The sequence below is a fragment of the Zonotrichia albicollis genome, chromosome 10 (assembly GCF_047830755.1).
Source record: "Zonotrichia albicollis isolate bZonAlb1 chromosome 10, bZonAlb1.hap1, whole genome shotgun sequence".
NCBI classification, from domain to species: Eukaryota; Metazoa; Chordata; class Aves; order Passeriformes; family Passerellidae; genus Zonotrichia; species Zonotrichia albicollis.
In genome coordinates, this window is record NC_133828.1 from 27,926,814 (window position 1) to 27,953,434 (window position 26,621).

Sequence of the window (26,621 nt, forward strand, 5' to 3'; positions counted from 1 at the left end):
AAAATGTAGTGTACTCCTTTGAAGAGGTGTATCTGTGGTGTTTAGCAGAAGATAAAAGTGCAGGCTTGTTTTCAATGACATTTCACACACACAATTTCAAAACTATGAAAAAAAATTCAAAAGCATTTCATTTTAAATGTTCAGGAAATAGGTGATTTGTCACAAATGAGATAACTTTATCTGCTAAAGGTTCACTCTCCTTACTTCATAGAAATCCTAAAATGTAATATTTTGGGCCACCATAATCTTTTCTCCAAGTTAAAATGTGCTCTCCCCCAGTGTAGAATTTGTGCCAAAGATCCTGCAAGGTTTTTGCCTTCTTATGCCAGAAAGCTTTCCTAAAATTGCTGCTACAGGGTTTGATGACCATTACTGCTACAGATTTTGTTTGGCTGTCTGATACAGGTGTAGTTTGCTGTGGTACTTAATAGGCTAGACATTTTTCTACTTGTTGACTTTAGGGGATTTTGGGTATTCCAGGAATTCAAGACAAGAAGCAACATCTGGAGTTTAAACCTTAAATTGACTAGAGGCCTAGATATTTTAAAAGATGTTACATGTGCTTGTGGACCTTCTTCCCAGTGTCCCGTGTTTCAGTAAATGCCTTTGTCCTAAAGAAGGGCAGCAGTAATCATCCCATGCCAGATAAACTGCATGTAACCTGTGGGGTATTTTGGGGAAAGTAAGGGTCACCTATTTACATTTACTTAGTCTGATCATTCCTCTGGGCATATGGCTGGATATATTGTCTTCACCTGTCTCTGAGATACAATTATGCATCAATATCTATCATGTTAGGCATGTGGTCTTGTGTGAATGGTGGGCTTTTTTGGTCTTGTTTATGAATTGATAAAACAAACAGCCAATAACGATTTTGTCAAATAGTGACTTGCAGGGCTCAGTTTATTTTCCTATAGATACTACATGTTCTAAGTCCTTTTTAATGGAATCTGTGAACTATTGTGTAATTTATTGTGCCAATTAACACAAGCCAATACCTTTGCAAGTAATTAAATCAGTTTAAAAATGTTGCACAACTCACCCATCTGTTTGAAGTGACAGCTAAATTGCAGTATAATACAATTTAAAAAGCATACTTCTATAACCTCTACTTCTGTGACAGCACCTGCACTGTGTGCATGTATATTCCCCTATTAAAAAATGTAATTTTAATTACATGCTGTATATATTCTTTATCCTAACCCATTACTTTTATCCCCATGTGTAGAAGTGCTGAATCCAAGAAACAAAGCAGTAAATAATGCTGCCTTTTAATGAGCAATTAAAGCAGCCCGTCATCAACCTTGGCATCAGCTGTGTTACTAATTCAAGGTCCAGCAATGCTTAGAATGAAGCGGCGCTGGGGAAGCACAGGCAGGCTCATCCTGGCAGGACACCACTCTGCAGGGGCACCAGTTCTTCATTCATAACCCATCCTGCCAGAGTGGTGGCAAACGTAACACAGAGCCGAGTGCACCTCGCACGGTTTGTCCTGAGTGCTCTGGGCCTTTCTGTGGCCTTTGTGCGGGGAAATGGCGTTCGGCGTAAAACTGATTAACTCAGGCTGTAAGGACTGTGGGCATGCCGGCAGCTGCTGGGGAGTTGCTGGCGCGGGTCGCGGGGCTGAGGCTGCGGATGGAGCTCGGGGGACACGAGAGGCCGCGAGCCGCCAGCTCCGTGTGACAAAGGGCGCCGGTGCCGCGGGGATGGACACGGGGACACGGCGGGAGCCGGGGCTGGAGGAGATCAGAGCCCGGCCGCTCCCTTGTTGGGAGAGCTCGGCGGAGCGCCGGGCCCGGCCGTGCCTGTGTCACCTCTGCTGTGCCTGTGTCACCTCTGCTGTGTCTGTGTCACCCCGGCTGTCTGTGTCACCCTGGCCATGTCTGTGCCACCCCGGCCGTGTCTGTGTCACCCCGGCTGTCTGTGTCACCCTGGCCATGTCTGTGCCACCCCGGCCGTGTCTGTGTCACCTCTGCTGTGCCTGTGCCACCCCGGCTGTCTGTGTCACCTCGGCCGTCTCTGTGTCACCCCGGCCGTGCCTGTGCCACCCCGGCCGTGCGTGTCACCCCGGTCCCAGCGGGGCAGGTGTGTCCCTGGGAGTGCCGGAGCCTCGGGAACGGCGCGCGGGGACATTCCCTGTACAGCACCTGCCGTGTCCGTAGCTGCTGCAGCCTCGCAGACTCTGTGTCTGTTTCAGAGGCTGGCGGAAGTTCATCTTCTGCTGTGAATGTGATATCAGTAAGATAAGCTGTCCTGTGTAGTGAAACGAATCTGATAATGCAGTTTTTGATAGCTCAAAGACAGCGACAGAGAGAAGTACTGCTGTGCTCAGCCTTCATGAAAATACTCTGGTAACAGATTCAATACCAGATGTCTGACTGTTAGGGAGATATGAGGAGAGCAGAGGCGACACAGAGAGCAGAAGCAGATAAAAAGGTTAAAACATTGAAATTGTGGAAAAGCATACTTGATTAAGTGGGAGTTAAAGTGAAACATGAAAAAATGCTGTTTTGAGTTCTGATGAACTATCCAAGGTTGTGAGGAAACGTAAAAGGAAAAAAAGCCAAACAACCTTAGACTTGTGATAGTTATCTCTGCAGGCAGAGGCAAGATGAAAGACGATAGATCTTTTTTCCCCCACATACCTGAACTAGGTAATATAAAAGAAAAGATTTTTGAAGAAACAACTTAAAGTGCTTGTCCCTTGAAACTTGCTGAAATCAGTTTGACAGGTATTAGACAGTGTAGGACTGTAAACGTGTCAGGTAAGGGCCCTCTCTTCATAGAAACTCTGTGCTCTTGTCTTTGTGGCTGGTTTGAATTGATACTTTTAGATGGGAGAATGCTGAGTCATACAAAATCAAATAAAGAAAATTGAAAGAGTTTGGGAAATAACAGGGAAATGTACCAGATTGAAACAGATAGAGAGTACAGAAGGACAGTGGCTAAGTGACTTTTGTAAATCAAGGGAAAAGCTTGTAATGATGCTGTGGAGTGTTCTCTGCTTCCCCCTTGCTTTTACTGCTACCCTAAGATACCTGGAGGTCCTGTTTCTCTTTGGAGAAAGATGTCATGTTAGAAAATAGGCCAGAGAAAGGAGCTCTTAAAGACAAAAGGGATGCTTGATAGATGCAGATGTGGTAAGTGTTAGCCAGCACACCTCAAGTTTGGGGTATTTGCTTCACCCAAATAAAAGTTGTCTGCATTACAAAACCACAACACTTAATTCTGTCCAGCTTGATATGTAATGCTGCCTTTGCAGAACAAGTGCTCAAGGATAAATCTTGCATTACTAATAAATGCCTCTTGCTCTTGGGTCTTTCAGGTGAGGCAGAGCTATAATGCAAATTCAGCTAATATGCAGACCTAGCAGAAAAATGTTTTTTTTTCCTGTGTTAGGCAAGTCATCAGAGGAGATACTTGACACAACTTAATTGCAGGTGCAGTTGAATAAATAAGGTACACTCTTTCTTTTTTAATTCTCCCCAGATGACTCCTCTTCTTCCATTTCATAAATTCATATTTTTTAACAAGAGAAAAGGAAGCAGATGCTATTCAGTACAATGTTCTGTGTCATATATATATATTCCTTTTTTGGTGCATTGCTGCTGTAACAGGCCAGTGTCAGCACTTTTAAGAAGGTTTTCTACATGCTATTTTCACTTAGGGCACTGCAAATTTCTCTGGAAAATCTATGAGAATCAATTAAGTAAATGAGAAAATAGAATGCTTGTAATTAAGATAATCAAGCTACATGCAATCTGCCCTGCTAGTGCTGATATCTGTATATCTCCAAGCTGTCTATTAATTAAACACCATGTAAGTGTTGCAATTAGACTCAGGCTGCTTTGGTGGAAACAAGAGATGAAAATGATTGGAGGGGTTTTGCTGTATGTGAAACTCTTGGTTGCTTTAAAGCATCTCGGTGTGGTTTGTAAGGTTGCTGCGTTGCTGCAGACATTGCTGGGATGCCTGAGGACTCTGTTGCAGGCTGCAACTACTTCTGGTGACCACTTTGGTTTGCCAAAGCTACCTTTCTTCTCAGGGGTGGGGTTATTTTTCCCTCCATTTCATGAATAATGAGTTTTGGATATTGAGCTCCAAGGGCAGTGGAAAAGAGCTTGGATACTTTGTTCTATGTAGGAAACTGCAGGGGAGAAGGGGGAAAATGAAGGGGAGAATGGGGAGAGATGAATTTTTCTGACATTCTTACAAGAAAAGGGACTTCTTCCTACTTTTGTGTTACTTAGGTTTTTTGCTTTTATTTCGATATGAGGACCGTAAAGTTGGCCAGACCTCCCTGAGAGACAAAACAGTATGGTAAGATATGTGTGTTGGGAGAACAAAGGCTACATGAGACTTCCTAAGTAATCTGAGTGTACTCAGACTGTGATTCTTCATTGATTTGCTGGTGCTTTGTGGGGTGCGGGGAAAGCAAAAGGCTCTGTCATGGTCACTGTGTCTGTGAGAGACTGGGAGGACCCCGTCCCTCTGCATGGGTGACCCAGCTGATGATACAGCAACTTCAAACACCTTTATTGTGGTTTTATGAGATGTGGGTTTCTCCTTTTCTCCCGTGTGCAGCTTTTGATGGCTGCAAGCCCAGACATGAAGACACCATGCCAGCAGCAGAAGAGCCCTGCTGAGGGTGTCAAAAAGCTTTGCCACCTCAGAATGGCCAAACCTGGGTCTCATTGGCCGGGGGTGCCAAAGCAGCTAAATAGGGCAGAGCAGGGGATGAGCCCGTGTGCTGCTTTGCCAGATATTGCCATGGCTGCATTAATATTACTGCTTTGAAGTTCACAAGCTTTAGATGAAGTAATACACCTGATCCAGGTGGACATCAGCTTGATGAAGTTGTTGCGCAAATAATGAATAAAAGTAGTATTTTGTTTGGTTTATTTATTTTAATAATTAAAAAAAATCTGCATTAACAGCACAATATTCTTCCTCATGACAAATGAGCCAATTCACTTGTTTTCAGGTAATACAATTTACATTTCTAGAAAGACGTGAATAAGAAAACTTACAGGACACCTTCCATTTTTCACTGGATTTTTTTTATTATTATTTGACATTGATACAAAAAAATAGTATCTTGATTAGCAGCTTTGCTGGCAATCCCACAAAACTGTAAATAATACATTAATCTAAAAGAATGCACTCCTACAGACACTACAGATAAAACAATATATACAATTTAGACAAATAAATACATAAGTACAGCCAGTCATATATAATGATACACCTAAATTTCGGTTACTGTTGACAAGCTTTTCTAGTTAATTACACTCTTCATTTACAAATTGCCATTGCCATCTACATTATAAAGACAAAAAACCCCTCAAAGAATCAAAATTAGTACTTAACATTATTATTAGGAAATGTGGAAAATGAACCTTGAGGCTTCTGTTTGAATACTCTCACAGTTTTAACAAAATAAAAAAAGGAAAAAATGCTTTTGTGAAAAAATTCCTCCTAAAGAGAGGCACTTTCCCCCCAGCTGCTTCGCTCAATGTGCTTTTTTCATATGCATTTTGGAATCAAAATATGATTACAGTCAAACTTTTGAAGTGACGAGAAGCCAGCATGTTTAACCAAGTTGTCATTTGTCCCATGCCCAATGAAACAAAATGACCTTTAAGTAATGTAAATATTTTTTTGATGAAAGGAAGTCTATTGAAAACATTTGTTTCTTAACAGTATCCCACATGGCACAAATACCACTGAGTGGAAGGGAAGACTGTCCCTATAAGTAGATGTATTGCTTCCTTTCCATATCCAGTTTCCAATAGTGAAATTTATGAGCAAAGTGAAAACAATAAATCTAAGTGTAACGAGCTAATGAAATCTAATACCAGAAAATTAATACAAGTAGAAAATTAGGATTTTGTTGTGTTGTTTTAAATTCACTTGACAGCAAAAGAAAAAGTATCTTGTACATTCAAAAATTAGGGCACACATGCTTAAGGCTCTTGAAACACTGGACAAATATAATGCCTCACTCAGCTCCATGCATAACAGAATTCTACATAGCAAGCAGACTGACACATATATACAGCTGAATACAGAAGAAAATGCCTTAGAAATATGTACATCAGTTTCAAGATGAACATTTACATTTCTGTTGAAGGTCTGTCTATTTATAAATGGCAGGAAATACACTTTTTCAGATACTATTTTCAAGGTGTACCTTGCAATTATTAACGCAATCTACTTGTGTTAGGAGAAATTCAAGGCTACCATGCTGCTTGAGCCCTGAGGTATCTGGACTGGGAGCCCTGCTGTCCTCCTGGTTACTAAGCAAAGGCCACAGAAGCATCAGCAGAAATAAGGCAACCAAATCCATTTGTTTGTGATTCAGAACCCCCAAATTGCTGCACAGTGCAGAGGGATAGCAGAAGTGATTGCAGCCTGCAGGTTCAAATTATTACCAAATGTGTTCTGGGCAGGATGGCATCTGTGCTATCTGATTTACCCAAGGGCTGGGGATGAATTCCTCCCACATTTCCATTCATAAACAAGAATATTATGGGACTTATGTAAGGAAATCTGAACTTCACCCAATCAGTGTGTTACATATTCACTTATGCAATTAGTTGTACCTTGGAAGTTCTGGATTTAATAGGGCATAGCAGCTTTAACAAGGACTAGATCAACTAGGGAAGGATAACTCTTTAATTACGCTGTAAGAGATTTAGTGTTCTTATAAAGTTACTGGGGTTTTGGTTTGGGTTATTTTTATTTATGAAGGGTACACAAGCTCCTGTTAACAGTAACTCCTAGGCTGCCTATTGTGTAACTTCATCTTCAGATCTGACATAGATTTGCTTGAGATGGCTCCTGCTAGTGCCTTAAAAGCCAGGTACACTTTACCTTATTTACAAGTAGTTTCTTTTGAAATGATAGCGCTGCATCTGTGAACAAGACTAACAATTTGCCATGAGACTGCAAACCTTTTAGGATAGCATCTTCATTCCTCTGTTACTGTTCTCAAGTGCTGGCTATGTCTATGGCAAAATCAGGTCAAAGTTTCCCTTTAAATTCTTCTTCAGTTAATTTCTGACAACTTTATAGACATTCTGAATAACATACAGACTTAACAGTTTTGCATATGTTACACGTAATGCCAGCTGCAATGAATGAGACTCTGTGTGTGCTGAGCATGGTGTGAGCAATCTTCAGCTGATAATATACGTGGTGAGTTTTGGTTTTTTGTAACTTGTGTGTGAGTTCTTCATTCCAAGTTATTTGCTGAGCAATACCGTGTTTCACCTCCTTATTATAAGGTGGTACTGAATAGAGATGGCCTGAATTTATCAAAGAGTTTTCATGACATTTCATAAACATTCATATTCAAAATACGTTTAAACATGTTATGAAATTTGAATAAGTCTTGTGTACTGGATCTCCTGAGTGGGACCTCAGTGAGTATTGACTGTGATGAGTAAACTGAGAACTTTAAAAGGTTTTTTAAAGGATATAATTTGTGTAGCTTTAATAGATTTTGCTTAAAACCCCTCTCTTTTGCTGTGAAATTTGTACATATATGTTATGTATTCTGTTGTATGTTCAGTCAACAGAAAATTGATTGCATTCTTTTATTGGGCTAAATTCCTCATTTCTACACCATTAAAAATCTGTTAGGACTTGTTTCTATATGTACTGCAGCACAAAGTAAAGCTTCCCCTTAAAAAGTTGCTTTTGTGTTACTTGTTTTCAGGTAAATAGTGCACTGACTGATGTTGAAATATGCTGTTTATTGACACTTTTAGCATTCAGGATAATTATATATTGCTATTCAAGGTGTTTAATGGAGAATCCATTAATACTAATGACAGACATTGCCTTGCTTTGAAATTAAGAGTTAAGATATTCATGCTTTTCTCATATATTTTAAAGATAGTTTTTCATACATCTCCCCTGCCTTATTTCACCTACAGATTTACTTAATTTTTAAATTGTGTTACATATTTTATGGGCTATTTAAGAAGTGTAAAGAAATGGGCTATTCTGAAATAATTTAAAGTAATGCCATTTGGTGGATGAAAATATATTTCAGTGTGTGGGTTTGTTTCTAAGGCCAATGAAACTTTGATGTTCTTACCTGTCTAAATTCTGCTATTACACCATTAGTAAGCTATTTGGGAATTGCACAAGTACTATAAAATACACATGTCAAAGTAGGTACATCATTTCAGTGCAAATGTATGCTGCTTAATTTATTAACAAGGCTCTAAATAGAGACGGTTGTAGGGTGTCAAAAGGAGAATAAAAGTATGTTTGTAATTCTTCATTTCTTAGAGCCTGAGTCTTATCTCAGAGGCTGGGGTGTGAATTGTTAAGCAGCTCATAATAGTTTATTACTGTCCTTTTACACACAGATGCAAGAATGGATATGTGCAATTGATGATAATTTACAAAATCTGAGATTTGACTCCAGATTCTTTCAGTTGGCATAATGTCCTTACGAAAAAGAGCCTGAAGTTTGTAAACCAGTAGTCAAAGTGAGAATGAAAAATCAGTCATTAAAAAGCCTCTCACAGTTAATATCCCACAGTTTAACCTGTAAGTCAGCAGATCACTTTGTCAAAAAATAACCAAACTCAACCAAAATTTAAAAAAAGGTATTTACATCTGTAAAAATCTTAACATCTAAGGTGTTTCTTGCTGGACATGTCATTCCAAATTTTGTGCATTTCTTCTGGTGTTATCTGGTGCACTGTGATCACCCTGCGGTACCTGCACAAGCTGTAGGCCATTTTCCAGTGATTGAAGCCACTGTTTTGGAAGGGGTGAATGCCCAGCTTCCGAAGGCAGAGTCCAACATACACATCTTCAAGATGTAGAAGTCTGGTGTGAAGGGAGGTTTTGTAAATCAGTTCTGCTACATCAGCTGAAAAAATGTAGCCAGTGCCTGAACAGAAGGGTGGGTAATTGCTGTCGGGATACAAATCTCTGGGCATGTACCACTTACTGCGAACATCTCTTATTGGTCCTCCATTTATAACATAACCTGTGAAGTACCTCCTCCTTGGCTTGGTGTTAGGCTTCAGCAGCTTATAAATAAGATTGTCCATATTTACAAAAATATCACTGTCTGTCTTCATGACATACTTCGCTTTTGAACAAAATGTTGCTACCCACCTCATCCCCATCAACGTTTTCAGAGTGAGGTTATGGTAAGAGTCGATAAAATCTTCCACAATAATGTCATGAAAAATTTGGCTTTCTTGCTCTACCATTTGATTTAACACAGGATCTGCATTTTTTCCAAGAAGAAACAGTGTGGAGATTTTAATTCCTTTGAAGTTGTTTTCATCGCCCCACGTTTCTCGAATGGCTTGCCTTGCATCAAACTCTTTGTGAGTCGTACTGATAAGAATGACCAAGAATGGGGCGCTCTTCTCACATTTGTTGGGTTCATTGATAAGGAAGTCAAAGGAATGCGGATTTATAGGTCGAGTTCTTATGTTGCCAAAGGAAACGTTTTTTCTGGCTATGGATATGCTACTGACCTGTCTGTGGCCCGTGTAGGAAGAAGTCGGACGAGTTATACTCAAGTACCAAAGAGCACTTGCCCAACAAACTACTGTCAAAATGTATAAACATGAGACCTTTGAAGCCATTGTTCCTCTAGCTCTTCTATTCCACGTGACGAACCGATAGCCTTTGTAGCGTGAGTGCACCTGTGTCCTGGAGAGGCAGCATATTATTAATGAAACTTGAAAGTTCGATACAGAAAAGTAACTCTGTAATCATTCATGGATCTCAGATAGGAGCTATTAACCCTGATGATACTCAGCTTTTCTTCTTTCACTGGCAGCGGCTTCCATTTCTTGGAATTTTCTGTTATTTCTGAAAAATATGAAGAAAAATTTTCCACTGTGAGACCATAAAAGCCTAGGGCACGAAAAATGAGCTTATATATGGTTGGCCATTAATAAGATAAGTGTCTTAATGCATTTCTCAGGTATTTCTTTTTTTTCTCATGAGGTACCAAAATGCAAGGTAGTGTAATGGAATAGAGCAGTGTAACTGAAGTAATGACTTTATGATTGGTAATTCCTCAAAGATGGTTTTATATAAAAGAAGATAAGCATGCATAGCATGTTGACCATTTAGATAATTTTAAAAGTATATGAAAATAATTTTATGGTTTCTAGCATTTTCTTGCTTCTTAGCATTTCTTCTGGCCAATCTTTCAAAATGTCCTGTGGAACATTTTAAAATTATTTAAAGAATGAAAAATAGTGTACTTTGTTCTAGGATCAGCAGCATCTGTGGCAGCTGTGCAGACAAATACAAGTCTAATTTGGTCTAAATGTTAATATGTGTCCTGCTAACAAGAACACACTTTGGTGGAAATCAGAGAGAATGGAACTGATTGGGAAAGGTACAGAAGAGAGAAAGAGAGATATGTATGCTGTCTTACCCATGCAAAGATCAGCGCTCAAGTAGACTCCATAAAAATCTAAAAATAAAATAACACAGTTCAGTTATTCTTATTGGTTTCCTTCTCCTCTTCCCCCAAACCAGTCTTTCCATGAGCAATCCTAATTTGTGCACCATGCAAGATGAATCACGATGGCAGCCTAGTAGTGGTGGTACTTCACTGGCTGGTGTGCAGGGAGTTGCCTGCCTGGACAGGGCTCTGGCACTGGCAGCCCCATCTTGGGCTGTTCCAGTCTTGCCTCCAGCATCAGGTAGTTTTGAGACTTTCCTGGATTGAGGGAATGTTACTGTCCTGAACCTTCCATTGCTCTTGGCAATTTTGCTGGGAACCAGTTCGACTTACCATAATTTTGTGGAAATGAGACAAGCTGCCTCAAGCCTGCCAGCTCAGTGCTGACTCCTCCAAGGCACATCAGTAGCTGGAGAGTGCCTGCAGGCTCCACCTTCCTGAGTTTTACTGTTGCATTACTTCAGAGCTAAAGGATAGTAGAAGCATGCAACAGAGGAGCTTTTTGTGAGAGTCTCAGAAATATTTAACATTTACTTTGAATAGAAAAAAAAATGTATTCAGATAAAAAAATAGAAGCCTTGTCTTAGAAACCTCCTCTCTGGTTTCACACCACTGACACATTGCAGTCAGACCACCCCCTAGGCAGGCCATCGGAATGAAAGGACTTTTAGGTACCCTGTGCATAGTTTCACACTGAGGTTTAACAACAACAGAGAAACAACCTGAACATTTGCTAAATCTATACAGACTGTATTCTCCTTATAAATTCTTACAGCTAGTCCTGTCCTGCTAATCTTCATTACATGCACTTTTAATTGTTTAATGGCCGGAACTCACATGCTGCTCTTCCCTTTCACAAACTAGGGTAATGTGAATTTTTTGTCTAAGAGCTTCATCACTATCAATTCGTTTTGCCCTATACCTGGGAAATTTAATTAGCTAGAGGTGGGCTATGATCTCCTTCATTGCTTGTCACAGGACTCAGGGTTTGCAGTCTTTTCCCATCAAGCAGTACCAGCAAATGTTTGGGAGCAGTGCATTTAAGTGGGATCTCTAATTGTTCCACAGGGCTGCAGAAGACAACAATCTTGGGAGGGCAGACACATGTACCTCCTAAATAGATGTGGTTGTGATAAATTTATACACAGATGCTACTGTAATGTCCAGAGAGGGGATGTATCATGCTTTAGCAACCTGCTGTGATACAGTTCTAAGAAAGGCAAAATCCATCCCTGGTCTGGTAGGTTGATTGTGTTTCTGGCTTCACTGTGAAGCTCTGCTAATGCTCCCACTGGAAATGCCAGTGAGGAAAACCACCAAGTGCAAAAAGCCATAATATAATGAAGACACAAGAGTGTCAAGTCTAGAAAACTGCATTAATAAAGAAAGAAATACAGCAGTAGTGGATTGGAGCTGTAGAGCAAGAGATGCATAAGTCAGTGTGTTTAATGGACTCCAGCATTAGGGTCTCACAAGTAAGTGTAATATTCTGCATATGATGTATTATTTTAGGAAACTATATATTGCATTATCTAAAAGTGTATGATGTTCTACATCTTTTCTTTCATAAGGATAGGTGCATTAGTTACCATGAGCACTGTGCAGATCTGAGGGAAAGAAAAATTGTAGCCAATGCCTCTTACAAACTGCAAAATTACATAAAATTGCTTTTCAGTCCAGTAATGTCATGGCTGTGATATCCAATCTTGTGTGCTCTGAAAGGATTAGAAGAAACAAAAGCCTTACTCCATTTTGAAAAAAGATCCTGAGCTGTTGTAGGGAATTTTTTTCTCAGTTATGAAATCTATAGGTGGCTGTGTGGGATGAATGCTTCTTATATTGACCCTTGGATTGCTGGGTCTTGAAACAAATTTATCTTTTTCTGTTGAATATTTGGTGGGGTTTTTTTGTTTTTGGTTTACTTGTCTTTTAAAACAAACAATAAGAATATGGTTTGGTTTGGTTTGGAGCGTTCTACACCAACCCTGCAGAATTTTTGAGCAAAGTGCAGGTGAAGTGGTTAAGAGTGCACAGGCTGGAGTTTTCCTGATTTCCTGTGAAATTTTATATTTACTTATTTTTTAGGAAGATTGAGGGAAAAACCAAAATGAGAGCTTCCTCCTATTCCAGTTTTTGTGAGGTGAAAATGTAAAAATTAAAGTTCATATTCCTTCTTTACTTGAGCTCTGTGCTATATGTGGGGAAGAGATTTGAAAGAAAAGAGCATAAGCAAAATTGGCAAATAGTGTGAATACAATACAAGTACAAATAGCTAATGCAAGTAGCTGAGAAGTCTTGGTCTGTAAGTTAGGTGAGATTATTTTTGCATCCAGGATTGATCTTGCTTCCTCTCTGCAGGATCACAAAGGGGTTGGATAAGTAGCTATGTTGTGTATTTTTCTGGCCACAGGGCACATGCTCCTACAGGTTATTTCTGGTAACATTGGTCCTGCCCAGTAATTTCAATAATGTGTATTTTGTATTTGTGTAAGAAAATACCTAGCTTGATTAGGCCAGGAAATATGAACTAAGCAGGGAAAGACTTACTTTGTGAGGATTTAGCAGTCAAGAATTTCAGAGGTAGCCAAATTCCATTATTAAAGATGATGCTAATTACTCAAGATCCTAAACTAACACCTAACTCAGGCTTACTGCAACACAGGAATAATTCTAGGAATTTTGCAAAATTACTCGCAGTATCAAAGTCTGTGACAGCAGACCTTTTTGCTGTCATGTCTTGTGACCTGTAACAAATTTACAGCCTTGTGGGACTTGTATGTCAAGGATGTGAATTATATGGAGGGAAATTAGTGTAAAACTCATGTACTCAAACTACAGTGAATTAAAAATTTTGTGTTAATTACTCATTTGGAAAAGAGGAGGAGTAAAGTATGTGAACTAAGACCACTATGATCAGAATAATGACTGAGAGCACTTCAATGCCCACATTGCTGCACTTCCTTTAGCAGTTTGGCCTGAAGTTATTCAGAATATTTTTAACCTCATCAATTGTAAGTATTTCAAAAGTGGCCTTCAATATTTAAGTGTGTAGCAAATTCATTTATATATTGTATTTTATTCCATTTAGATGATGGATTCAGTATATCATCACTAGAAGGATATTCTTTTTTCACTTGTGCCATGATCTTTAATTTGGTGTTGAAATTTGAAGACCTTCTAACCAGGAGGGATGTCGGAGGGAGAGTGAAAAGCTTTTATCAGCTTTGGATTTTGGAGTAGAAATAGTCTGTTGGAATAGACTTTATCACATTTAGGGATAAGTAGACAGGCAAAGGAAGGTGTCATGTCCTTTCTTCTTTCAAGTGAAAGAAAGCTTTCTAGCAGGACAGTAGCAATGGTTAAGCTCTTGGATCCTTGTTTTTAAAATTGTTTTAATTCAATCTGTCCCTTTTCTAACCTGGTAGTCATACTATAAGTAATAAAGGACTCAATCACTGAGGATAGACGATGGCAAAAAGCAAATGTTCAGCATTGTGTTTCCATACTGTGACACGAAGCTGTGCCACAGCTCAGTTGTGCCAGCCAGAGGAGCCAGCCAGTCGGAGCACAGAAAGCTGTACTGTGTAACTTCTGTAAGTAATTGTCTGGATGAGGACTGTATTTGCAGCAAACCTTTTATGAGCTGACTGCACATGAAGAATAATCCTCCAGATAATGAGCACATTTGAGAATCTTGATAACTATTCATGGGCAATTTTCAGGCAGATGCCAAATGAGTTCAGCTAACGTCACTCATCAAGGACAATATTTTGCCAATATTTTGGAATGCTGCTGTCTCTGTGAGAGGCTGTTGATCTTTCTTTCAAAAAAGCCTGTCCTATGTAAGTGCAGTTGCAATAATGTGTGTAGATCACAGTGGAGGTCCCTGATAGAAGCCACAGCTCCTGAAGCCTGGCTGGTTGCCATATCTGTAATCCATGCCATGCCACTGCTGCTGAGGGAGGTGCTGGGTGCAGGATGCTGACTGAGTCCTGGGGATGACCCTGGGTGAGAAGCCACGGGAGATCACAGCTGTTCATCCTGACACCCTAACTGTCTGTTAGGCAGAACACAATTGAGTCAAATTAACACTCTGCATCTCTGCTAAAGGGTACCTTTCCCTTTCCCTGGAAAAAAGAGGGAATGCAGCCACTAAATTATTTAGTAAATGTAGCAAACTCTTCTCATTTTCCCTGAAGAGACATTTTGGTAAGTTTTCTATGATCATAGCTTTCATCTGTATATAGACCAAGATGCTGAAATGTCTTCACCATTTATGAAATCTGTAAATTACCTAAGGAAAAGTCTGTCATAATTACTAAATCTTGTTGAGAAGATAATTATGCTGAACATTAAGAACACATCTACATGGAAATCCAGGGATCTCTTATGTTCTAAGCTGTATGTTTTCATAGTTTCTGGGGGAAATTTTGGACAGATGGCACAGGTGATTTAGCAGAAGATTGCAACCTCCTTTCTGGGAACTTAATTTAAAGTTTCTTAAATGCTCTAAATGCTTATTCTGCCTGGGTGTAATGCATCTGAAACCAAATCAGTGCTGCAAAGAAAGACTTTCTTCTCTATAACATTGTGGAAAGGGGCTGTAACAGATGCAGAAGGCGCGGTTTTGGGCTGAATAGAGAAAAGTACAAACCTTCATTTCAGGTCCATGTTTTTTAGACAAAGAAATTCTTCTAATAAGAAGGTTCACAGCTGTCATATGTTAAAAGAGGCTGACTTCCCTTCTCTTCCTCAAAGACAATGAGGGCAAATATTTTCTGGATCATTCCTTGTTCACAAATATATTGATGATAGACTTTACCCTAGGCAGACCCTTAATGTGAAAGCAAGTATTTGCACAAGTACATATTTCATACTAACAGCTCTCCTTTCATGAATGCTGATTTGCAGAGGGTTTTGATTGTAGTTCATCATTAAATCAAAGAATTGATCTCTGGAAATAAATGTAGTATTTACAAATTGTTTTTCAGTATTTACCACCTGCTTGTAATGTGAACTAAGAGTAAGAATGTACTGTCCACTGGGGAATCTTACCAAAAGCTTCCATAGGGAAAATGCAAGTTATAGAATTTTCAGCATAAGTTTCTGTCCTACTGAAATTTCCCTAGTCTTTAAAGAGCTGCTGTAGCCTTTTAAGAGTTAAACGTTGTCTACATGAAAGTAAATCTGCCTGAGTGAAAATACAGGAAAATACAGAGATCTGTATTTTCCACTTCAGATTTTTTCAATGAATCTATCTATAAAACCAGGATTTTCTCTTTGTTTTGAAGAAGTGCTGAAACAGCCCACATAAAACAACTAAATGGCAATCTAATTGCTTTCTTTCTCATGTTTAAGAACAAATCATGGAACTCTTTTTGGCAGCTGATTAGTCATGACTGAGATCCCCCAGTTTATTGTGCCCCTCCTGTGCCCCCTCCTGTGCCCTCTCCTGTGCCCTCTCCTGTATCCTCTCCTGTGCCCCCTCCTGTGCCCTCTCCTGTATCCTCTCCTGTGCCCCTCCTGTGCCCCTCCTGTGCCCCTCCTGTGCCCTCTCCTGTGCCCTTCCTGTGCCCCTCCTGTGCCCTCTCCTGTGCCCCTCCTGTGCCCCTTCCCTCCGCTGCTCCGCATTCCAGGGGCTCCATCCCGCGCTGCTCCAGCTGCCACCTGCAGCTCTGCCCCGGCTTCCCAAGAGTTACCCTGCAGAGAAGGGACAGGCCTGTTGGGAAAGGGACTCGCTCCTTGACTGAAAAGAGGAATTGTTCCCTGAACTACCTGGAGTGGTGCTTTTCTGCAGAAGTGTTGGTGTGGCCACCAGCCAGTGTGGGAGCTCGCAGGGCCACTGACCTCAGTGCAGCTCAGGGCCAGCACTTCTGGCTTTTAGCTGCACATCATTGCCTTGGAACAAAGAAACAGGTTTCTTTTCACTTTGTCATAACTAAATGACAGATAAGGTTTTTCTCAAACCTAAATCAAAACCTACTTTTATTGGGGATTGAACAAGAAAAATTTCTGCTGCAGAAGAGAGGGCATTGTTTTGCAAAGTTGTTAACATTTGAGAGAAAGCTAGCATCAGACTCAGCTAGCACATATGGAGCATTTCACAGACATGACCCCAGACTATTTGTCAGCATTTAGTTTCCTGAAGCTTGCAGTTGAATAGATGGCTGGGCAATGTTACACTCAAACATTCATTCAACACAAGAGGCCCTATCTCTTGCGGCATGATTTTGAAATGGGCTCGTAATAACTGTGATGAATCAAATAAAGGAGTACATGCTGTAGTTATTTGGTAAATATATGTCCTGGTGAATCCATGGGAGTAAAACTGTTCTCATTCTTCTATGATATTTCAAAAGTGCAGCAGCTTGTGTCCTCAGCTGAGAGGATGTTTGAAAAATACTGTTTGGGATCATAAATGGGTGGCTGCCTCCTTAGCTGAGGTGAAAACCCATTCTGGGTTATCAGCTATGCCTACCTAGTCAACCCACTTGCTCGAAAAACTGTTTCTTCATTTTTCCACTGTATCTCCTTTATGAAAATTGTGAAAACTGTGTATTGGTATCATTGAAAGAAATTTGGGTGTCTCTGTAGAAGGCAACCAGTAAACAACTTGTCTGTTTGTGCTCAGATCAGAATTTAACCCAGCTCCTGTGAGAATTGTTAAAAGCAAAAATTGAGGAAGTTTTCTTGCAAAGTGTTTTTGATGAATATTTTGTAAGAATTTTTTGTTAATAACTCTTATCTCCCAGCTGGGCAGAATATGGCTGATAATCTTAGGTATCTGATAAAGCAGCAGGAAGAAGTGCATTTTAGTAAAGAGTAAATCTGAATTCCTGTTCAACTTACTTTTATCACTTTTGTCCTTAGACATGTCCTCCATGTGTACTTTAAAAGCTTTCACTAGGGAACATAAATTTCAAATCCCAGCTATCTCTGTGAGCAGTCAGGAATACTAACTAATTTCTTACATCTTTTGTCTGTGGGCATTGTTAATTAGGGGTATTCACAGTGACTGGTAACTACGAAAATAGCTAAACAAACTTCTTCCTAATGTTTGTCCTTATGTGTTTGTCTGCCACTAAATGTAATGGGCCATTTCTGTGGGCTCATTATGCTGATAGTACATTTTGTTTTCTCTTTACCCTATTGTGATTAAGGAAGCATAACCAGAGCGGCCCAGAATAATTGGAAACTCTTCAGCTGGCTTCTCCACCTGTAATTGCATGGTCTGTAGCGGGCTGATGTAGGTGTAAATGTAGACTCATTTGTCCATTACTGAAGGATTTCTCAAAACAAAGGCAAAGAAGTGGTATATAAAAGATGACCTCAAGTATATTCAGGATTGAAAAGCAGGGAAAACAGTCTTGCTCCTCTATGCTGACTCTTACTGAAACTGCTGTGGCACAGGTAAAGTGTGGGATTACAGGACTGCTCCAGAGAGGATTATGCAGCCACTTGTACTCAGTGTTGCTCAGTGTTTTCTGTTCCCACTCCTGGCCCTGCACAGCACCGCACAGGAGCCACACCATGTGCCTGACAGCATTGTCTTCCTTCAACTCAGTCAGGCTTGGTGCTGTGAACACTTCCCTGGGGAGTCGGTCCAGTGCTCAACCACCCTCTGGGTAAACACTTTTCTTGATACCTAAGCCTCCCCTGACTCAGTTTCATGCTGTTCCCTTGGGTCCTGTCGCTGGTCCCAAGAGTGAGGAGACTGATGTTTGGCCCTCACGTTTCCCTTGTGAGGGTGTTGAAGACCACAGTGAGGTTTCCCTGCTTTGGTGTCTTGTGCCTTGATTCTGCCTTGATTTTGATGCAGCTCAACAGAAGGAATTCTCTTTTTATCACCCACTTTTCTTTGGGATGTGTTGGCTCCTGCTAGGATAGGAATGGAGTGCAATACTGATAGAAATCAACTTTGTGAAGCAATAAACAGAAAATATGTTCTATCACTATGCACAAGGGAATCATATCAAACCTTAGTTATCCATGTGTTCGAGGCCAAGCCTTAAGGAAAAAGAGGGTACATGAATATATGGTATAAAAATATAGATTGCTTCTCTTCACTCTCCATCTGTGGACCTTCAAGAGCTCTATAAACACAAGCTCACTGAGCAGCTGTGTACCCCAAGGAGGCAGATAACACAGTCATAAAATATGCCAAGCAATTTAAGGGTCCAAATCTTGATACATACCACAGGGTTGTAGGAATTAAATAGAGTAATTTTAACAGAGACACACTCTTCTGGGAGATTTTTCTTATAGAAGCAGTATAAGATCAAACACCCCTTTTGATCATTTTCCAGACTTTGGAGGTGCTTAGTCTTTGAGCAGAATCAGAAGAGATTGCTATATAAATAATGTGAACCAAGACCTCTGGAGGAAGGTGTTTGGTTCATCTAGGTGGCTGGAAACAACAGGGATTCTCCTGAGCTTGTTTTAACTCTTGTGTAGGGCTCCCTCAGCACATGAAAACTTCTCTCACTTTTAGCAATCTCCTTTCAGCATTATTTTAATCTGAAAGATCTCTTGAACAAAAGTGATTTTAAAGCAGTCTGCAATTTTTGATTCCATTTATTTCCTGGCTACTCTGATATCAAAGGCAGCAGGAAGCAAAAGTGAAAAGAAATGCAGTAAAGCAGCTGTAGGACCAGCTGTTGTGGGATCACACAGGAGCCCTGCTTTGCTGTGTGACCAAGTGCTCCATGTGGGCTCCCTTCCATGGCACAGCCAGGGTCTGTCTCCACTGGCACTCTGTCTGTCCATCAAGGAAGCAGGTGTGCTCAGATTCATTCTCCTCATGTGGAAAAAGGGCAGGAAACATGAAAATTGATGCAAACATCAGTAATGCTTCGTCCTGCTGCCTGGGAGAAAAGGAGTGACTTCCTGACACTCTCAGGAAAGTGGGGCAGGAGCTGCCGGAGGGGCAGGTGGTGTCTGGCTAAACGCTCTTGGGTGCACAGAGGAAGACAGGGAATCCTGCCTGGATTGCAGAGTGAAGCCTCCCCATAGGGAATGGTTCAAGGTGAGAGGAGGACAAATGATCTAAGTGCACAAATTTTCAATTTATTCTTTAAAAACCTTTCTTGCCAGATGTAATGAAGAGTAATGCCACAAAACAGAGGATGTAAATAATTTCTTGTTTGTCTCTTGTGTATGTGGTAACAATGTAACCAAGAGCTACCCCACTTTTAATGAGAACTTCACTGCTTTGTTATTCTTTCTCACTCTTCTTTTGTGTTTTTCTTTGAATAAAACAATTTCCCTGTCTGTATAGCTCAGAGTGTGTGTACTTTGCAAAGATGCCGCCATCTGCCATTTACTTTCCTTTCTGAACTGTGATCTTAGACATATATTTCAGGGAAAAGGAAGTCAAGTGGTTGAGTTTATTCTCCTTTTGTGTGAACAACAATGCAAATAATTCCAGAGGCAGGCAGTAAGGCTGCCTGAAATGCCAACTGCAAATCTCCTTTTCAGCAAGGCATTAATTCATTCTGTGAAAAATATGCTGGGTAAAAAACTCCATTTCAATTCCTCCTCCTGTGCCCTGGCTGGATCAATTAAACTCCATATAGCAATTTTTGAGATAAAGTCAAATAATTTTGTACATTTTCTAACCCTTATTCCAGATCATTTTCCTCTCAGCCTCCTGCTACAGGTGCCTCCTGCAGCAGACAGGGGAGCAGTGGTGGATGCTGCTGGACACATGGCAGGGCCAAGGCTGCCTGTCCTTGGGTCACCCCGGGCTGCCACGAGGAAGTTTCTCATCTCCAGCCAGGACGTGGCCCTCTCAGAACCCAGGACCCCTCAGTGGGTGAAGGGGATTAATGGTCCCCTCCTTAACAGGGAAAATGAAAGGGGCTCATCTTGCTCCTGAACTGCTTGTGCCTTGTTTTTGGAGGTGAGTGCTGCAGGAGCTGATAAAAAAACTACATGAGATCAAGATGAAAAACATTTCTTTGCATCTGGGAAACTAGAGCCAGTGTGTCTGTAAGCTGGCACTGCCAAAAAAAAAATACCCCTGCATTCATTAATGCTTCATGATGATTTTTAGCCTGATCAGTTCCCTGGTCAGATGTGCCTCACGGTCACACAAAAGCCTGGACCAGCACAGCCAAGGGGCATCGTCACTTTGAAATGAGAGGATGAGGCAAAATGGGGCAGACCTGTCTTCATGACCACACTCCTGTCTTAAATGAGTGAGAACTGAGGCCTTATTAGAGAACTGAGGGCTCCCCTTATTCCCTTGGGAACTGTAGCAATAGCCCCAAGATTTCCTTACACAACAGTAAGACCAAGCACTCAGCTATTTCCTCCTCTTGCATCAATTGCAAACAAGTAAAAAACCAAAAAGCTTTTGCCTGCCTATCAAATATTTATGTTTATAAATTTCAGTATCTACTGGAAAGTTTTGGAAAACAATTCAAGGACTTGTCAAGAAATAAGAAAAATACTCTCCCTTTAAACTTTATTTTTTGTTTTCACAATAACAAATAAATTGTTGGGTCCTTTAACTCTCCTGAGATCACTCTGAAGTTCAACTGGAAACCTAATTGGATTTTAACAGGAAATCTGATCGTGCATCTAGCAGCTTTAAGTGGCATGAATAGAATAGCATTTGAGAATATGCTGCTATTTTGAAGATGGATGTGATTTTCTGATTTTGACAGAAAATGAAAACACAGTGAGAGGCTGTCACAAGCTTCTGAATCAGCCAGATTCTTCTTAGAAGCCAAAGACAGCTTGGCTGAGGTAGGATATTCTCCCACACGTGTCTTTGCCAAAACAGAGAGTGTGCCGAGGCTTTTTTGCTGTTGTTTTTTTCCTCCAGATGGTGTAAGGAGGGATAGACTGCTGGTTGCTTGCCAAGGGTTGTACAATATTGTGGCAAAATGCAATCCCAAACTGCAGTTTTGAAGGTAGCATATCAATCACTTACTCATCAGGTTCCTATAGTTCTTGCATGTGGGGTCAAACCTTTGTCATTGGGCCAAGGCTATTAACAAGTTTAGTCCAAATGTTTTGAGAGAGACAAAATTTGGTATGGTTTTCTCTCCAAATGTTGATTAAAGTGTCCATTGCTAGGAAGGTAAGAGCCAATATGCAGCTAATCCTTTATAAAAATCTCTATCTCAAACCTAAATTGCTAAATCCCTCAGGTCAGCTAAAAATAATAATGCTTTGGGTTTGCCTGTGATTTTTCTCCATATACATCCAAAGTAAAAGCTAGAAGTTACTTGGTGTCACAAATTATTTACCTTTATATGGTTATGGTTTGAAACAGATTGAGTTTTTGAAGTTTTAGAAAATTTCTTGCACTTAAATGAAGTTATAACAATAAATAGAGCTAAAGATGAAGATTTTTTACTAAAAGGTGTGCAGTTTTCCACCAGATTGATATGTACATCTTCCTCCTGTTGACATGTGTTTTCAAAATAAACCTGATATTAATTACCTTCACTGGGTAACACAGTGGCAGAATGATCCACCTTCTGGCTGTCAGGGCTTTGAGTGGGATTAAACACTTCTAGGAAAAAAATTAGCCCCTGAGAGTAGCACATACACACAATTTAGCCACTGTACTTGGGAAAACTTCCAATCCAGGCAGGGTTAGTGACCAAAACAGTCGGGGAAGTCAATCTGCCTCGTCATCTTTCAGGTGTAACTTTATTTTATATAAACTGTTCTTGTTCTAGGTGATCATTTGGCCTTGCAGTAATCTAAGATGCCCAAGGTAATGGTGACTTAAAATAAGTGCACTGACATTTATGAACATAAAAGAAATTTTAATATGGCAACATGTTGCCATTTTAATAAACTACTACAAGTAGTCTCTCCCTTGTAACAGGAGAGGGCAGGGTTGGTGTTGGATAACAATTTTTAAAGACTTCAGAATGACAGCGTGTATGAAAAACACTTGTAAGAAGATTGCTTTGCAATGAGTTATAAAACATAGGAAAAAGTTCTCCAAAAACCAAGATCAGTTTTTAAAAGTGACTTGACAAGCTAAGTAAGCTTGCTCTCTAATTTAGGCTGTTTTGAAGAAGCATGGATGGGATTTTTAGTGTCTTAGTGATATGACAACAGACAAAAATCTACAATCACTCTTTGGGTGCCCAGTGCGCTGTATCTGGACCACCATAAGTATTTTCTTCCTCAAGTAATAACAGATTATCATCCTGGCTGGCAGGAAATAACCTGTAAATTATATCTATATCTAGCACATATGGAAGAAAAGCTGTCAGATAGTATCATACATGAAAAATCAGTTGCCTTGCTCTACTAACTAAAAGTTTAGCCATAACATTTTTTAATTTGAGAAATGATGAAACCAGCAGTAGCAAGAATAACATTGCTGATTTCCAAAAGTAAATATATTAGATTGAGAGGTAGGTCATTTGTCAGCCACCCCTGTAGATAAAAATGACAAAGACATTTGCTCAATATCACAAAGCCAGAGACTGCAGCACAGTATTCCATGTCAGTATATAAGACCATGTATTCCAAGGCATCTACCTCTTTTTCTGTATACCTCTAGAGTCACTGAAGAAGGTCTCAAAAATCAGCATGCTCCAGCATCTCAAGTTCTGGGGGGAGAGAGAGGTTGCAGGGAGTTGTCTTTATACAGCTGGATCTGTGTCCTTGAATGCCAGTCATAAATTAGACTCCTATTGAATAACAGTGCCCCATGGCACCTGCTGTTAACAACTGCCCTTCAGAGGGACTGAGCAATCTTCTGCAGGATGGATTAGGCATTTTACAGTGCTCATAAGAAACCAATCTGAAAAATAGGTCCCAAACCAATTAAATCATCTCTGCTGGTGGATCTCTAAGTTTTTAAAAACCTGCTGTGTGAAGTTCCTTTTGCAGTATGTTTTAGAAATTAGTTTAGCTATAACTTTAGGTGATAGATGCAGAAAAGAAATGTAGTGGGCCATTTCAATTCCACCTTTCTACTTTCTTTGGCAGTTGTTCTTGAGTGCCCACAGAGCCTATTAAACTCATTTTGCTATAGCTTTACTGTTGACATTTGAGATTAAATGCTTGGGTATGAAGGAAATTTTTTTAAGGACTATCATTTTTTGTTTCAATACAGCATTGTCAGGACCACAGGACTGTAACAGCCTGCTGTAGCGTGTTATTTCAATCATTTCTTCTTGCCTAGGGAAAATATTTCTGATTAGTGTAGTTACTGTCCCTTTGTTACAAAGTTTATACAAAATTCAGCAGTGTTACTGCAACTGAACTTAAGAGGAGCTGTGAATGCTTGGCCATGGCTTTTCCTGTTGACAGTACTCGTTTATCTCCTCTTGTCTGATAAGCTACAAACCAGGATAACTCCTTTCCCAGAGCAGTTGTGAATCCTGGTGCTACAATGAAAGATTTTTCAGTCCCAAAACAATGGTATTCTCAGCCACCCAGTTGTCCTTCAGTCTGAAGAGATGGAGGCTGGACTCCTGGCGTCTGGGGGGATAGAAAGTAAGAGAACAGAGAGAGTGCAGAAGGCAATCTCACCCCTGAGGAGCTGCAGCTGCACTAATCACCACAGATTGGGAACAGGCCTGCCCTTAATAGGCCACAGCTGTGTCCAATAAGGATGGGTGCTATAAAAAGGGTGGGTTAGCTGCTTGAGGAGAGAGTTGGACTTGGTTTTGCTGTGAGGAGGTGCCCATGAGAAATCACTGGGAAGGTAGGGCTCTTTTGCAATAAAACGGTAACACTGGGGTGCTTTGGAGGCTGCTCTAAGAGTGCCCACCTGGACTGCCCTCCCCACAGCTGGCAGTGGGGATGGGTTCAAAAGAAGCCAGAGCCAATGCCTCATGGTTTTACCTCTTGTGGTTGTTCTGGGACAGCATCCCAGCATATCTGTGTTAAGGCCTGGGAATTTAGTTCTGTATCTTTCTCCAAAATACCTAGGACAGCCCATGGAAATGGGCTTCTGCAAGTGTAGGACACCCATGTGTAAATTACACACATTTTTTAGTGTTTTTTCATGCCCTGAAATGATCTGAAATTTTCAAGGGCAATGTGTGGTAGAAGAGGTTTCATAAGGTGTTTGTATAGTTGTGATAGTATGCAGCCTAATCACACACTTTCTGCTCTCCTGCTTGATGGAAGCTTTTCCTTGATGTCCAGTGGATATTAAGTCATTTAATGACTTGATGAGTAAGAACAAGGTGATTACAGAAGTAGTCTCAGCCAGCTAAAAGTGAGCATGCACATCTTTTGCTGCTCTGCTTTCTGTTTAAATGGTGCATTTAATCATAGGTGTTGCATTTGGGAGAGGTGCTTGGGTTGCAGCACGTACCTGACAATGTCATTGGGAGTTTTCTGTTACAGGAAAGACTTTGCCTGAGGGTTTGCCGTGAATGATATTATATTTTGTATTCCACCCAATGCATAAGAAAGGACCTCTGGGGAGCAAATCAGCCCAGGCTCACACCTATTCCTGAAGTCACCCAGGACTAACAGCTTGCATGCAGCTTGGAGTGCAGTGCTTCTGGGTGAATTAAGAGAGAGGTTTTGGCCAAGTGTGGTCAAGTCTTTGCTCTTACTTTTGTGAGGTTATTGCAGTCTGCCTGGACTTCTCAAAATTAATAACATTTACACAAACCCTGTTGTCAGCTGTTGCTTGAGGAGAGATTCTTCCGTTTTGCTGCTCATTCATTCTCTCTGCTCCAAGATCATGTGCACATACAGATACAGCTTCCAGTTGCAGTTTTGACTTCTAAATTTATAAATGAGTGTCAAGCTTCTTGTGCTACTGCTGTTGCTGTCATCTTTCATCTCTAGTGGGATGGGTCTTGTTACATTTGCAGGCTTTTTGTTGCTTAGTCTTCCTGAAGGACACCCAAGATAGCAACAAATACTTCTGAAATGGCTCCACAATGTGTTTCTAGTATGTGTTTTGGCCTCTGGTTCAGCTGGCTTTCTTTTTCTTTTTTTTTTTTAAGTATTTTGAATAGGGCCTAGATTTGATTGATAGATGTAGTGGGAAGAAATTGAGTTGTTTACTGTGAACCCTGTCTTGCCCCATGGCAGCATAGCTAACTACAGACAGCAGCTACAGCTGTAGACTCCAAATATGAGAAATCCAGAATGTGTTCCGAGGAAAGGCTGATTTACCAAGGATCATTTCCAAGTCCTGCTGATGCCTTGTTTTCTGTCTCTGGTGTCTGTAATTGGCCTGGGCAATGCACGGCTGTTGGTATCTCACACCATGCACTGCTTTATTTCTCTGGTAAAGGTTAATTGTTTAACTGATTAATTATCCAAACAGACTAGATTTAGCAGTGGCAGCTCTTGGATTTTGAGAGGATGCAGCACATTGGCTTTACAAATGTAGCATCTGGCTTTTCCTATTTTAGCATGTGATAACATTTAAAGAGCTGGTCAGGCTTCTGGAGTTTTAAATACCAGATGGGAATTTTATATTCCCTCTTTTCTTTATTATGTCTAGTAAATACTGAAAGAAATAGTGGCTGTCCCAAAAAGTGGACCTGTGCTTTTCAACTCCCAAATGACTGGGTGATTACTTCTGTTGCTACTTTTAGAATTCTCATTATCACCTCTGTCCCTTCACCACTCTAAGCCTTGTCCATGTCCAGCACGTCTGCTTGTTGTTTCTAACACCTTTTTTAGGGGCAGGATGCTCCCTTCTTTTGTTGTCACAGGAGCTAAACTTAAGAGAAAATGGCAGATAGCAGTTGGGCTATGCCCAGATCAAGTTTCTAATGCTCTCAAGCATTTTAATATAAACATAATTATTTTCAAATTAAATAATGCTTTTAGAGCCTTTACTTTGCATTAGAAAAATAAGATAAAAACCAAGAAGACTGCAAGACAACAAAAATTCTTAAATTCCAGTGGACTTCTGATGTTCTCACATACAAGTCAACTGTTTTGTGTTCTTTGTTATGCTTTACAAGCAGCAGAGAAATAAACTTTACGTAGTCAGGGTAAAGTGAGTCTCAGATTCTCCTGAGAGAATCTAAGCTGCAACAGGCATTGCATCTGCAGCTCCTGTGTGTCAGTTGCTGGATCTAGTCCCCAGTGGAAAGAAAAATTATCTGTTTCTGATGAAATGGCTCTTTATGATGGGTGGTGTCAGTAGTGGAGATGCTGAGACATTTGCAAAAATAAACATGTACACTCC

At 40.4% G+C, this 26,621-nt stretch overlaps 2 protein-coding genes across 2 annotated transcripts in view; both read right to left on the bottom strand.

Moving 5' to 3' along the window:
- Nucleotides 1-5,932: 5,932 nt before the first annotated feature.
- Nucleotides 5,933-9,764, bottom strand: B3GALT1 (beta-1,3-galactosyltransferase 1). Its single transcript, XM_014265068.3, has one exon. The coding sequence runs from the start codon at nt 9,627-9,629 to the stop codon at nt 8,649-8,651; it is 981 nt and encodes a 326-aa protein (XP_014120543.1). The 5' UTR covers nt 9,630-9,764; the 3' UTR covers nt 5,933-8,648.
- The window catches only part of LOC141730413 (uncharacterized), a 169,062-nt gene continuing 152,156 nt past the window's right edge, over nt 9,716-26,621 (bottom strand). Inside the window, exons 5-6 of the mRNA XM_074547877.1 lie at nt 10,436-10,474; nt 9,716-9,858 (exon numbers count right to left, since the gene is read on the bottom strand). Coding sequence (XP_074403978.1) covers nt 9,716-9,858; nt 10,436-10,474 — 182 coding nt within the window. The remainder of the gene's footprint in view (nt 9,859-10,435; nt 10,475-26,621) is intronic.